Raw genomic sequence first — 13220 nt, forward strand, 5'->3', positions numbered from 1 at the left:
CGCGAGAAAGGGGCGACACGGGAACGGTTCGAATGGCTTACCTGTCAAGGGAGCGAAATCAAAGATCTAACGGGACATACTGCGTGCGGGTGGAGACTGGTCTCACTCTCACGGACGGTAGGCGAGCACAGTAGTGAACCTGGCACGGAATATGTCGGCCAGTATGACCAAGGGTTAAAGCTTCAGTTTCTGGGCGGTGCGCTTACAGGGAGTATGGGGCGGGAATGGGGGATCATAGCGGTCATGACGGCGCTGCAGCTGTGGTATTATGATATAACGATGCTGCTGCTGCTAGTACTACTGCTGGAGCATCAGCATAGAGGGAATGGGATCCTGGACGTGTTTTACATCCTTTTGTTGTATCTGTTGGCAGCTTATGCGATACCCATGTCTCCTGCAGTATTCGGAACGTGCATTCTCCTCGCTGGTTGGCCGTGAGGAATAAAGTGAATGAAACAGCCATCACCGGTCAGGAGTAACTAATACAGAGTACTATAATTATCGTCATCTTCAGATCGACAACGCAAAGTCTCGCCACCACGTAGCCGCTAGACCCAAATTGGATATATGCAGCGCTCACCCACATGGCGGAATGCAAGAGTTCGTCAGGCCGACAGAGTCCAACACAGACACATGATGCAGTTAATTAGAGAGCTGTCCTACCCGATGGAGGATCGCACCTGTCACATCCGCAATCCTGATCGTCCTCCAACGGGCCAAGAATGTTTCGGCTGGGCTCGTATTCCAGCAGCTAGGGCTGGAGGATCCAACTCTTACCTGATTGGGAAAAAAAGATGACCAAGACTTCTCCTTTTCTCCAATCGACGTGCAGCTCCTGAGATCAGGCTCAATTAGACTATTGGTGGGATCGTGGGTGGGATTCAGCCTCGTGTGAGGTACCTAAATGTTAACCGTTCGCTGCTTGATGGTCGATGTTGAACAGCATCTCGACCATGATATCCACTACTGCTGCCACCGAGCCTGGAGAGAGACGACAATGTTGGGAGTGTCGACGTCGTCGACTCGTGTGCGACTCGTCCCGACCGGCTTGTAATAAGTGTCTTGCAGCCGGCACTGAGTGTCCGGGATATGGTAGTAAGAAACCACTCAAGTGGATCACTCCAGGGACTGTCAAGTCTCGCAATCGGGGTCGACCACCTGGATCCGGAAAAGGCAGTACTTCTGCTGCCAAAACGAAGTCTATGAGCAAGTCTCCGCAGGTGGATAATGCCAGTATCTCTGTTGGCAGCAGTTTAAGTGCAGAGTCTAGCCTGACCACTAATTGTCCCGATGGGGCAATTGACAGACTCATCCAGGAGGCAGAAGCTGCATTACAATCAGAGCAAGACCCTTTGAACCCTGTGACTTTCCTCAAAAGCCTAGGATTGGAAACAAACGACTTTTTCCAGTCTGTACTCTACTGTAGGTACATGTACCTGCCACTACCACAGGTCGTTTCTCATGCATGATAGTCAACGATTGCATTTATCCCGATTTGGCAGTGATGCACGAATTGGTGCCGAATCCATATCTCGCTCCTATACCGATGATGGCGTTTCGTGATACATCCTCGTCTGTACGCCACACCATTTGCTATCTCACTCTCGGACATCGCATCCAGCAGCTAGCATGGCAGCTGGATGAAGCAGCCTTGGTAGAGGAGCGATCTCGACTCTATCATCATCGCGGTGAAGCAATGCGGGCGTTGAGCGAGGACATATCCAATGACCGGTCACAATGTACCGATACCACCATTCTCAGCGTGTTAATGTTTTATTTGCCGATGTGAGTGAATCCTATTCATGGCTGCATAATACTGAGCTGCAACAGGTGCGGCAGTTTGCAGCGCCGTACTGGCGATACCATCTGACAGGTGCCACGCAGTTGATACTCCTGCGTGGAGGTCTGAAGAAACTCGTGCGCACTTCAGCGATGTTACGACCGTCACTTCTGTACTTCATGATGTAAGGTCTCCACTCTTCTGGTCTTAAACCCAAGCTTATTTGTATAGCATCGGCGTCATGGGAAACACCACCAGTTCCGCATCAGACCAGATCCCAGCGACTTCGAACCTGGATCTAATCGATCTAATGGCAGAAGCCTACGGAGAAGGACTCTTCCCTGTATTATTCTGTCCACCCACACTCCTTCTCGATATCATCCGGATCAACCATCTCCGAATGCAAGGCTCCACCAATCCCACGGATGAGATCCTCCAAACAAGCGCATACACCTTACTCGAGCAGATTCAGTCCTTCTCCCCAGAGCAGTGGACAGTCACATCTGCAGCTCCCCGCGATGAGTGGCATATCCTCGGCCGGATATACCAATCTGCGATACTCGTCTACTGTATCTCGTCACTGCAGAGCGTATGTCTCCTTCCATCCAGCACCGATCTGAATAACATGAAAGCCGCACATGGGAGTCGACTTCTACTTCAGCTCCGGAAGGCGATGATGTCTCCTGCTATTAAGAAATGTATGACATGGCCGCTAGTCGTGGCTGGTGTGCAGGCTGTCAGTTTGAGTGCCACCGCTCGTACGTTTGTTACGCAACAATTGACGGAGATGAGTCTGGACGTGGGCAGTCCTATTCCACTAACTGCTAGAGATGTACTCAAGAAGTTTTGGGATTCGGGGAATACAGCATGGGATGTATGTTTTGATCAGCCTTATGCGTTTGTATCATAATCTGTCTGTTATGACGTATATCCTGCATTGTTATGCATAATTAGGTAATGCAACACAACTATCCAATCTGCTTTTAATGGACACGATATTCAGTTATCTATTAAATCGTGTATGCATGGGATTTTGGTAAAATAGGCCCACATGATAGACAACAGGAATATCCAATATTAGCACATAAGGTATAAACGAAGCTTTATAACTTCCAAATAGGGCAATACTGGTATAGGGGTATATCTCGCCAACACTAGAATTATAAATCATAATATCACTCCACCACATCCGGCACATCACCTCTGATAAACCTCGGTTTGCTCCTGGGTAAACCGCGAAGAGATATCATAATCAGCAAAAAACTCCGCAGCGTTGCCAACCACTAAAACACCCAGAAAAGTGCACACATAGAAGAAATACCGTAGGAACAGCTGCGCCTCATACGACTGCTCCAAATGCCTTTCAAGAGCATAGGAACTCCAGGAGCCAAATGCCATTTGGACGTAGCCCGCAAGTTGGAGCAACGTCAAAGCCAGGGAGGAGACCACGAGACAGGGAATACCCACGAACAGAGTCTACAAGGTTAGTATAAAGAACAACCAAGCTGTATATAATATAAGAACTTACCCCTGCGATAGCCCAAATTTCGAACAAGAGCAGAAAGCATCGTCACAGCCGCAATAAGCATACAGACAACAACACCAAATACGTAATACGCCACCCATAGATTCCGCGAATCTTCGTCAAGATTATAGGAACTAGACATACGTCTGCGTCTATGCCCATATATATCATCAATAACCTTTGTGCTGATGCTGAGGGCAACCACGAGGAGGGCTGCCAGGACACTCAAAGATGCAGAATGCACGATCAAAATCACCTTATTCATCGTTCTATTTCCGTGATGCAGACGCTGGGAAATAGGAAACATGATTGCCAGGAACAAGAGGAAGTCCGCTAGTGCTTGGAGCCACTCGGTTGCGATATTCGCGCGACTGAATTCACCGTTCCTGAAGACCTTGCATTCGGAGAGGCTGAGGAAGATGATATTAAGGGCAGTCACACTAGCAGAGTCAATATCGTGGTGAAAACCGGAGGAAAAGAGAGGACGTACAGGACTGCGAAAGTAATCGAGACGTAAAAGCGAGATCCATAGAATTGGCGCTCGCACTGTTCGCTGCTTGCGTTTGCGCACTACAGTGGAATAGTAGAATACCCCGACGAAGACCAGAAAGAATAACGCGTGAAAAGCAATATAGACGCGAGATATGGTCGTTTCAAAGGCAGATGTAGAGCAATGGCTGGCAGACGAGCTAGAAAAGCCTCCAAATGAGCCACCGCCACCGCGTCGAGGAGCCATTCGGATGGAGTAGTCTGCGATTCACTCAGATGTACAGAGGAGCAGGGGATTTGGCAGAAACGGCAGGAACAGATCCAGGTTGGGAGTTGGCCCCATTATGTACCACTGCGCTGGCATAGACTTGGGGTACCGCATCCCATGTGACGACAAAGTATCACGGACAGCAGGGTCTGGTTGGTCGCATAGAGGATTGGCTCAGGCTCAGAGGCTGAGGCTCTGAGGCTGGAATACGAGATTGTTTTTACATTAGCTTAGGCTAGGGCAAGGCTGGCCCCTAATATAGATGATCTACCCGAGAAAGGGACGATTATTTCCATTTCGGTGGCACTACGGCCAGTATGTTCCTTTTGTGGCTTGTTATATGGTGGTGGCTCGGATAGCATGCGATACAGACAAACGACGTTCATTTGTAGACAATTTGGCCGATAGCGCTTGGCTGAGCTCGAGCACAAGGGTTCAATTTCGTATTGACAATTGATTTAGAAGCAATAGGTGAGTATATACGGTGCTCCAGTGATAGAGAAATATCTGGGATTCGGGATCTGATTACTCCTAGCGCCTTGGCGAGCGCTCAGCGTCACCCCCTGAATGGCCTCCATAGATAGTAATTAGCGAGATAGAGCACGTCGGTGAGCGCGTTGGCCGCGCAGTCAATACAATTAGTGTTATGAATATAAGATTATGAATATAAGATCGGCCCCGAGTGATTATCCGGAGGATGAGCGAAGTCCTCGCTTATATGTCTTCCCATAGACGAATTCCTGTATGTTAAATACCCTCATACAATTCAGTGGCTTAGTTCTCTCGGTTTAATGTCAATTCCCTGACCTACAGTTGGTTCGCAACAATAAACCCTCAACGTCGGCCAGTGATGTCGGGCGAGTTTCGTGCCCCGATTGCCACTTCAAGTAACTAACACTACTGCTAGTCCCATTCTGTTTTGTGTCATAGTCTAGCCCATTATACTTCAAAAGACCCAGGTTGGGCCCAAGGTCACCTCCCGGTGGCTTATATATGTCTAAATCGATTGCAACTACGAAATGCACAAATATGCAAGCTTTAAAGACCACCCTGGCTGCCATAAATGTATACTGTTTGACCACTGGCCTACCGACTATCTGGCTAGTCCGATGCATTGATTCTACTCCATATAGCTGCAAGCTTACTCCAGTAAGAAAACGAAAACCAATGTGGTTTTCCTAGGATTTTACAAGTAGCTGATAACCCGATTTCTGCAATGACTTTCGTGCAGCGTTGCATTAGGGTCTACAGTGGGCACTAGACTATGTGGGTTCCTGTCGTATCTGGAGAGTCGTCTTTCTACCCCCATTTCATTTCTGGGAGGTAACAGAGTTGCATGGTCTGTACATAAGAGAGAAGGTGAAGAAGAGCATGTGCAACTAACTAAAGTGACGAAATTCTGCTGATATATCAACGGCTAGTTGAGAACTCACCCCATGGCACTAGCTCCTATTTTAGAACCAAGCGACGTTTTTTTTTTTTTGGCCGAAGATCAAGTCTATGCACGACCAGTAACATGCTACGAACTCGAATTTGTGGCTATTCCAGCTGGGAGCTGGTTGAAGTCCACGACTACCAATTTGGACTCAGTGAGTAAGTTAATTTTTACAGTTATATGTCACCGTATTATCGCATTCTAGAGGACATCTGCATTCTCAAGATAGCCTACATTTTGACGACGACGACAGCAAAGTATCTCCGCCAGCTCATTCATAGTCTGCACACATGGCACAACCACGGACTCCCGCTCGCCCACAGTGCCCACCGCGATTGGTTTTGGGACATCCAGCCCATCCAAACTAATGTCCGAATCATCAGGCTCGATCGGAAACAACGGATAAATCTTCCTGGCACACAGACTGTAGTTATGAGGCATCACCACCACGATTCTTTGTGATACAAGTCCTCCATCCAGACCAGCATAGCGGGGGAGTGTTTCCGCAGTAAAGGTGGATAGGCTGCTGTGGATGCTTTCACTAGGATCGACGGCCAGGCTGGCAAGGCTTGAGCATCAAGTCGCTGTGCCAAAACAGTTTAGAAAAAGCGGGATGCCAGACTCTATTGTGGGGTGCCTTCTTGCACGAGAGCCGGGGTCGTTATCTCCTGCCCTACGGTTCAGAGAGGACATCTTCGCACCGCTGACCAAGGAGGCCGGGCTTGCAGTTAAGGGGCTCAAAGTTGTTTTACTCGGGCAGCTTGAGAAAATAGAAGTATTTCAGCTTACGCCTGAGTTGCTGCCCAGAGGGTCCATTGCCATCATGGATAATCAGAGATGGCTCCATCGGAGAAACGAGTGCAGGCCATTTTGGAATGTTTACATAGCCCCCGGGTTAGTTTCCTCGTAATCTCAGAGGTTCACAGCAATCCAAGCAATTTAAACAATTCTGGCGATTGAAGTATTCGGGTATTTAAGTAGGGGAATAGAGGGTAAACACGGTACTAGTAGAGCTGTATATAAATGAGGATGGCAATTTACCAGGAATAGTAAAAGAATTGTAAAATGGCCTTCCGAACCGAAATTAAGAAAGTCCTCTTATAATACTGGTAGTACTTTTAAAAGTGGTATTAAATTTTCTAATCTGCATAGGTACTCCTTACTAAGATACCTCTAGTCATATTTAGGGCAGCCCCGGTTGAGTCCACAGGAAATCGGCCTCAGTCTGGCCTGGGCCAACATTCAAGCCGATGGATTTTGAACCCCAGAACACTTTTAATCCTTACTAAGACCAACCACTTAGAAAAAACGGCAAGGTTGGTTCGCTGGGAGCGTTAACTTGGTTTCAAATCCCTCTTTCTGAACCTCGATAAGAGAGACGTATTTACTATCCTGGACGTCCCTATTTTCAGTTGCTTGCAAAGCCCAGGCTGTGAGCTAAGTCGCCCTATTCCAGCTCACGTAAAGGTCGTTCCTTTCAAGAGCGATATCGGGAGACGTCTTCGGGCGGCCGACCTAGTTGCACTTTAACACTCGATAGACAACCACTTTATCTTTCCCAAATCCTGATCCAGGACCAAAGTGGATATCACATAGCAGCTTTCCATCGGCGGAGAATTCAGACCAACCTTTATTGACGCCATACCCCAAAATCACATGGTTGTTCTCCAGTATCTGCATAGATCCCCGTGAGTCCGATCCAAGTTTGTGAGGACTTAGATACTCTGTCTCAACTTCACTGTCATTGCATCTGTATCCAAGTCAATGATTATACACCGAGATTGATAGGGTGCGTCAAATAATACTGCATTGTTAAACAATGTAACTGTGTTGTTTCGGACTAACCTTGCATGGTGTTGCAGTCTGGTATTGGTGTAATAACCCTTCCTAAGAGGTCCCGAAACATATTTCGCTTCCCTCCTAATATCCAAATGAATTCCCTGGTATCACCTAAAAATATATGCAACGGCATTTGCATTTCTCGTGGATACAAGGTAGTTGCCGTAAACATCTTTTTTTTTAAACACTGTTCATGTAATACGATCCCGTACTACTTTGTTTCTGGCTTTATTTTCAGGTATCCCCACCAGGTTAGTGATATTCCAGTGGCCAGACCCCTCCTTTCATACAGGAGTTTATTGGTCTCTATGTCAAATCCTTGAAAACCACAGTCACGTACCCAACCATACTTTGGTCTATTTAGCGGAGTCAAGTTATACGGGATTCTCTTGCCAGCTGTGACCTATGCAGTTTGGTCCGGGGTAATCTGCAGTTTATAAGAATCCACGTGCCAACATTGGTAGCATGTATAGCGTATGCTTCCTTATAATGGGTATCTAGCTATTGCCTTGTCTGGTGAGCATTAGATATCCCTAGAGGGAATAGGTGATATACCTACCATCAGGAATATGCCAAGAACAGGGCTGGATTCTAGAAACGTCGAAACAGTAAAGTAGGGCCTATCTTAATGTATTATAGGAGCAGGGGTGAGGAATTCATCGGCCAATCCTGCGAGCAGTGTGTGTGAACTACTGTCGCAGCTATTGTTATATTGTTAAACATTAAGTATAGGACCTAGGGATGTTAGAGGACTTGTAGCGCTGTCGAGGCCATCGTCCCAACGCTGCATGATTATGACTAATATCTGCAAAAGTGAGACAACATTGCAGCACTATGCAGATCAAGCTGTGCCGCAACATAATTTAGTGGTTTCACAGCCTTATAACAGGCCGCCTTTTACCGGAACACGAATAAATGCAGAACGGGACCATAGCGTGCCTTGATCAAGCTCTTTGCACAGTGTGGCGCTGTTTACAGATACACTTAGAAAAGTAGTCATTGTTTAGTAAAAAGGGTCATGGGGGCAGCGCCAGCACTCTGGTAGTAATATATGTTGTGCTGGTCATTATTCTTGATTGTTCTTGACTGTTTTTGATTTCAAGTTAATGTATAATAAGATCGGATACCCAGTAAAGTTGCATTCGGTAAGAATTCGGGCGGCGGAGGGGGTTAGCAACCACCTGCTGCGGATAAACCGCACCTATATGCAGAATCCGCTACCTTTGCAGTTTGGTATGGATTCGGTGCGGTAGTGAATCTGGTTTGGTATTTTTAGCCTTATAACTGCTGGCCACCTTTCATTGGAACACAAATCAATGCAGAGTGGGATTTTTAGCATACCTTGGCGCCGTTCACGGAAGATTCGCTACTCATCCGCATTAGGAAGATCTACTTAGTATACTGATACTATTTCAACAAAGGTATTCCTATTTATCTCCGACAGTGTATCCTCGAGGTCGAATCAAATATGGTCGTGGGCATGGTCTGAGCTGAAGATAGCGCGGACGGTCACGCCTTCGACGCGGAAAACGTCTCTGTCCGTGATGACCTTCTGGTTTCGATCTAGATCACACTTATAGATCCACGCGGTGCATTCGGGCCGATGTGCGAAGAGATCTGGCACTCCACCTGTGTGGTCACTGTGCCAGTGGATAAGATACACGTGGGACAGGGTTATGTTCAAGTCGGCCAGGACTTGTCGGATGTGGTTGGTCCAGACGGCTTCACCGTCGCTGGTTATAATGGATGTAAGGGTACAAGGCATTCCCATCTGGCCTGTATCTATCAGTAGTCTTGACTTCCAGGTGCCGACAATGTAGGTGGTTGTGCCTTTGCAGGTGCATCAGACCGGCGTTTCCGCCGAGGATTCGGAGTGTGTCTGATTCCATATAATATGATCAATAAGATATTCCACTCTACTACGTACTAGACAGTCATACACGGATTGACGCCTACCAAGAAAACAAAATTCTTTTGCGGAAGTAAATCACATTGTCCCAGTGACTCCACAGTATGATGGGCCCTAGAAAGGGATATAAATTAGACACGGGCGGCAATTTATTCTTTGATTTGTCCGGAGTAGTGACCTGTATACGCAATATCCCTGGATATTGTTCAAAGGCTCGTTATATATATAGTACGGCACTGTGCTTACCACACCTGCCTTTAATCCACTAGAAATCCAAATAGGCAGCCCGATGATACTGATATCTCATACCATTTAGATAAATCCTATCGTCTAACATGAATGTTAGGCGTAGGTAGGAATAGGGGTGGAAGTTGCTTGACCCTAACATTCCGGGGCAAACTACTGAGACGGAGATTATAAATAAATCCCTGTAATCCCTAAACAATAAAATGAAGATCATTATTATGCAGCATAAGTCGACGAGAGCGGTCCACCCACCACTCTCAACCCTTAAATTCAAACCCGAGACTGGACGGGCATTTGGAAAGCTCTCCCCAACCGAAACATATCCCGCATCGAATGGTCCCACCCGATTCTTGGCTGTCGTCATCTCGGAACCGGTGGCTAAGTCAATCGTCAACTCATTGTGCATAAGTACTTTTACAAGATTTCGGGTACACAGATGATCTAGGAATTCATCGCTACTATAGTATTTCCATAGGATAAATCCAACAGTCTTGAGCAACATCACGGCGCTGGAAGGGTGATGAACGGGGAGATTAACAGAGGGTAATGGTGGGTCCGACGCTTCCTGATTATTTCCCACAGGGGAAATAAAAAGAATAGACATGTTCTTGTTAGAGGTTGCGGATATATTACCCCCTGCTTTTTCTTAGACACTATCATCACTATCATGTTGCCATCAACCTAAGATGACAATCCGTTGTAATGTTGGACTCAGCTTCAGCTCGGTCAAAACAATGAGAATCATCTGTTCAAGTGGAGTTCTAGACCACTTGTGGTACTAGGATACTTTTGTACCACGGTGAACTTCCATAAGCAGGGCATCTAGTCGGATTCAATTGGTCTATCTATTCTTGACACGGTAGCCATCCATGGATCTAAGATTATGGTGTACTAAAAATAAATAGTACGACCTTCAAAATAAGGATAAGACTTGTCTGGGTCTCGCAAGGTAAACTAGAACTAGTAATTAATGTGAGCATCTCGGACCTCTCGGCTCCTTACTAAAGCCTCCACGTCGTAAAAGATAATTATGGATGTAGACCAAACACTTTTATAGGACAGTTTGCTCAAGTTATATAGTACTGTATAGAATGATGCACATGAACTACGGCGAACAGAGCAGCAGGCCAAGTAGAAGTGCGATACAATCAAAAAGAACGAAACATTATAATTCGAACCAAAGATTCCAGTTCATTACCGATTAATCCATCAGTCATTCATTTCCGTAGCCATCGTATAGATCAACCACATTGTCGCTTTTTACAGAGCCAGACCGACACCCGCAACATAGGCGAGCATCCAAGGAGCCCAGTTCTTATCGACAAAGCCGGCAGCGGCGTTGTCGCTCGGACTGGCCGAGGGAGAACTGGTTCCGGACGAGGTGCGCGAGGATCCGTCACTTGTGGTGGACGACGTATCGCTGGTGCGAGAGGCAGACGAGGTGGAGGAACGGGTAGTCGTCGACGTGACGGCGGTTGAGGAGCCCTGAGCCCGAGCCTGAGCTGGTAGAGCTGCTGACGCCACTTGAAGAGCCCGGAGCCGGTCGGGCCAGCGGTGGAAGACGACCCAGTGCCGGTCTGGGTGCCGCTGGAAGTGCCCGTCCCGGTAGCAGTACCACTGTCAGTGCCAGAAGCGGTGGGAGACTCAGTGGGAGGACCAGGGAGCTCAGTCAGGTGACGCCGCCGGGGGAGGAGTGGCCGAGTCTGAGAAGGTGGGCAGGGTGAAGATGGGTCCGCCGTCGCCCCTGAGTAGGGGACACGTCGGTGTTGTCACCGGCCTGGGCGTAGGCGACGGAGGCCAAAGTAGCGGCCAGGAGGGCCGTAGACTGGAGAGGAATATACATTATTGGTATTTGTATGTACGTAGAGGGTAGGTACAGCAACACTGAAAATAAAGAAGACAAAACACGCTGAAGGGAGAGCTTACCTTTATAGCATCACCACAGCCACGCTGACACAGCCCCGGCACCAACAGCAACGACATTGGATATTATTAGGTGTTGTTACGTCGACATCCGGTCTGTGTACACCAGCCGTCTCATCCGTCAGCAAACAGTCAGGTAGTCATGAGTCTCATCTGGGGAATCTGGAAAGACCAAGACCAGTAGCGGGGGCAAGGCTGATTCTCCGCTGCGTCGCCAAGAGGCACCGTCGTCTTGATCGGCGGCATCGACTGGCCACAATGCCACGACCGCCGGACCGCCGAGTGGATCGACGCTGCTCAGGACCGTTTCAGTGACGAGGCCTTAGGCTGATGCGTTTTTTTTTTTTATTTATAATTTGTCTCTGATTTTGCCTTTTGTACATGAGTCGGCAGATCACCTCATATTCGTCCCCATTATGTCATTGCATAAAAGCATTGCGCAAGCCTTGCATGACTGACGAGTCTATTTCTTTGTCTTTATGTCCTGTGTGTGCTGACAGCAGCGACGCGGTTAGTGTCATCGTCATCAGACAGGTAGGCAATCCTGGTAATAATCGTGCCATTTCCTACTCCTGCTATTAATTGTCATCTCAACAGTTTCTCGGAAACTGTTTCTATGATGGGGCAAGCGCCAGTTATCGAATCTATAGCAGAATTAAACAGGTAATTAAGTTAGTAACTATAAGATTGGCGGTTTCTCTGCCACTCTTATTGCCTACGAGTTCAAAGCGCCGTCTTATTTACCCAGTATGTCATGGCCCACGCATCTATTCCAGGTTTGTTTTATTAGGTAGGGGTGAATATTCCACATGTTTTGAGCATACATGCCATATGGATATTGATGACCCCAGAGCGTAGACACTGATATTCGACTTCTTGGAGGTGCCTCGGTCTTGTTTCCGCGCCAACTGCCAGGTTACTGGGGTACTATTTATAACCCATCAACTAGCATGGATATTAACCAACAGCATAGAACAGGAGAGACATACAACGGAGATACCTTCGGATTTAAATATTTGTTAGGTCCCTCGATTAGGTAAATGATGGAGCCCACTGGTGCTGTCGTACGCGGCAGCGGAGAACAGACGATGAGACAGAAAGGGATCATATATTTCTGTCTGGGACTGCTACGCGCGGTCTGCATATGCGTGGTGACCCGTAAATACTATTTTGTACTAGCAGTAAAGAATATCCAGTGAACAGAACATTCAACATTTTAGATGAGCTCACACAGTATACGGGGATTCTCTACAAAGTGAAACAATCCCACCGATGTTTCAGACATCTCACCTGCCAAGTCCCTGTCCAGAAAAAGTTGATGCAGGTCTAATCGACTTCTATGCAATCATGCTTTTCATACTCTCCCAATGCCCAGGCTAACACCTCCGGATACCATCGCCGTCCCACATCCTGATGACTGGTGATTCGATGAATGAATGTCCCCTCTCCGATACGCCCCTTGTACATCTGATTGAACGTGGCTTCCGCATCGGACCGAATCTTCTCATCGCGCACCAAGTCCCTGATATGCTCCGGAATCTTCAAAGAGATATTCTCCGCGGATAGATCCAGACTCATTCCCCGAAACACCGGGATGGAGAACCGCGGACCGAGGGAGACACCCTGCGCGTCGACGAAGTTTTTTAGGTGCCAGACTCACGCGGTGCGTGGTGGCCGTACAGACTCCGCCTGTCAGCGCCTCCAGAGCGCGACCGATATTCACGACCAGGGAGTTTCGATCGGTGATGCGGGGATCCATTCTCCGGTTTTTATTTTGCACTTCCAGTCCCGGGTGAGGTGTGTTGG

The 13220-nt window shown here is 47.7% G+C and overlaps 6 protein-coding genes across 6 annotated transcripts; 1 reads left to right on the plus strand and 5 right to left on the minus strand.

The window, feature by feature from the left end:
• Positions 1–953: 953 nt before the first annotated feature.
• Positions 954–2690, plus strand: ATNIH1004_001940 (Zn(II)2Cys6 transcription factor; the record flags this gene model as incomplete). The annotated part of the gene is made up of 4 exons (XM_033566635.1): positions 954–1422; positions 1473–1739; positions 1874–1964; positions 2012–2690. 4 exons carry the CDS (start codon positions 954–956, stop codon positions 2688–2690), a joined length of 1506 nt encoding a protein of 501 aa, XP_033420837.1.
• A 287-nt stretch (positions 2691–2977) lies between these two features.
• Positions 2978–4041, minus strand: ATNIH1004_001941 (uncharacterized protein; the record flags this gene model as incomplete). The annotated part of the gene is made up of 2 exons (XM_033566636.1): positions 2978–3256; positions 3334–4041. 2 exons carry the CDS (start codon positions 4039–4041, stop codon positions 2978–2980), a joined length of 987 nt encoding a protein of 328 aa, XP_033420838.1.
• A 1657-nt stretch (positions 4042–5698) lies between these two features.
• Positions 5699–6190, minus strand: ATNIH1004_001942 (uncharacterized protein; the record flags this gene model as incomplete). Its single annotated transcript, XM_033566637.1, has 2 exons — positions 5699–6056; positions 6120–6190. The coding sequence occupies 2 exons, from the start codon at positions 6188–6190 to the stop codon at positions 5699–5701; spliced, it is 429 nt and encodes a 142-aa protein (XP_033420839.1).
• Positions 6191–8798: 2608 nt separating this feature from the next.
• ATNIH1004_001943 (uncharacterized protein) lies at positions 8799–10095 on the minus strand (the record flags this gene model as incomplete). Its single annotated transcript, XM_033566638.1, has 2 exons — positions 8799–9112; positions 9744–10095. 2 exons carry the CDS (start codon positions 10093–10095, stop codon positions 8799–8801), a joined length of 666 nt encoding a protein of 221 aa, XP_033420840.1.
• Positions 10096–10751: 656 nt separating this feature from the next.
• ATNIH1004_001944 (uncharacterized protein) lies at positions 10752–11474 on the minus strand (the record flags this gene model as incomplete). The annotated part of the gene is made up of 2 exons (XM_033566639.1): positions 10752–11078; positions 11418–11474. 2 exons carry the CDS (start codon positions 11472–11474, stop codon positions 10752–10754), a joined length of 384 nt encoding a protein of 127 aa, XP_033420841.1.
• A 1266-nt stretch (positions 11475–12740) lies between these two features.
• ATNIH1004_001945 (uncharacterized protein) lies at positions 12741–13173 on the minus strand (the record flags this gene model as incomplete). Its single annotated transcript, XM_033566640.1, has 2 exons — positions 12741–13037; positions 13075–13173. The coding sequence occupies 2 exons, from the start codon at positions 13171–13173 to the stop codon at positions 12741–12743; spliced, it is 396 nt and encodes a 131-aa protein (XP_033420842.1).
• Between the last annotated feature and the right edge of the window lie 47 nt (positions 13174–13220).

Source organism: Aspergillus tanneri, assembly GCF_003426965.1.
Source record: "Aspergillus tanneri strain NIH1004 chromosome Unknown AapTan_10_pilon_pilon_pilon, whole genome shotgun sequence".
In the NCBI taxonomy this organism is placed as follows: Eukaryota; Fungi; Ascomycota; class Eurotiomycetes; order Eurotiales; family Aspergillaceae; genus Aspergillus; species Aspergillus tanneri.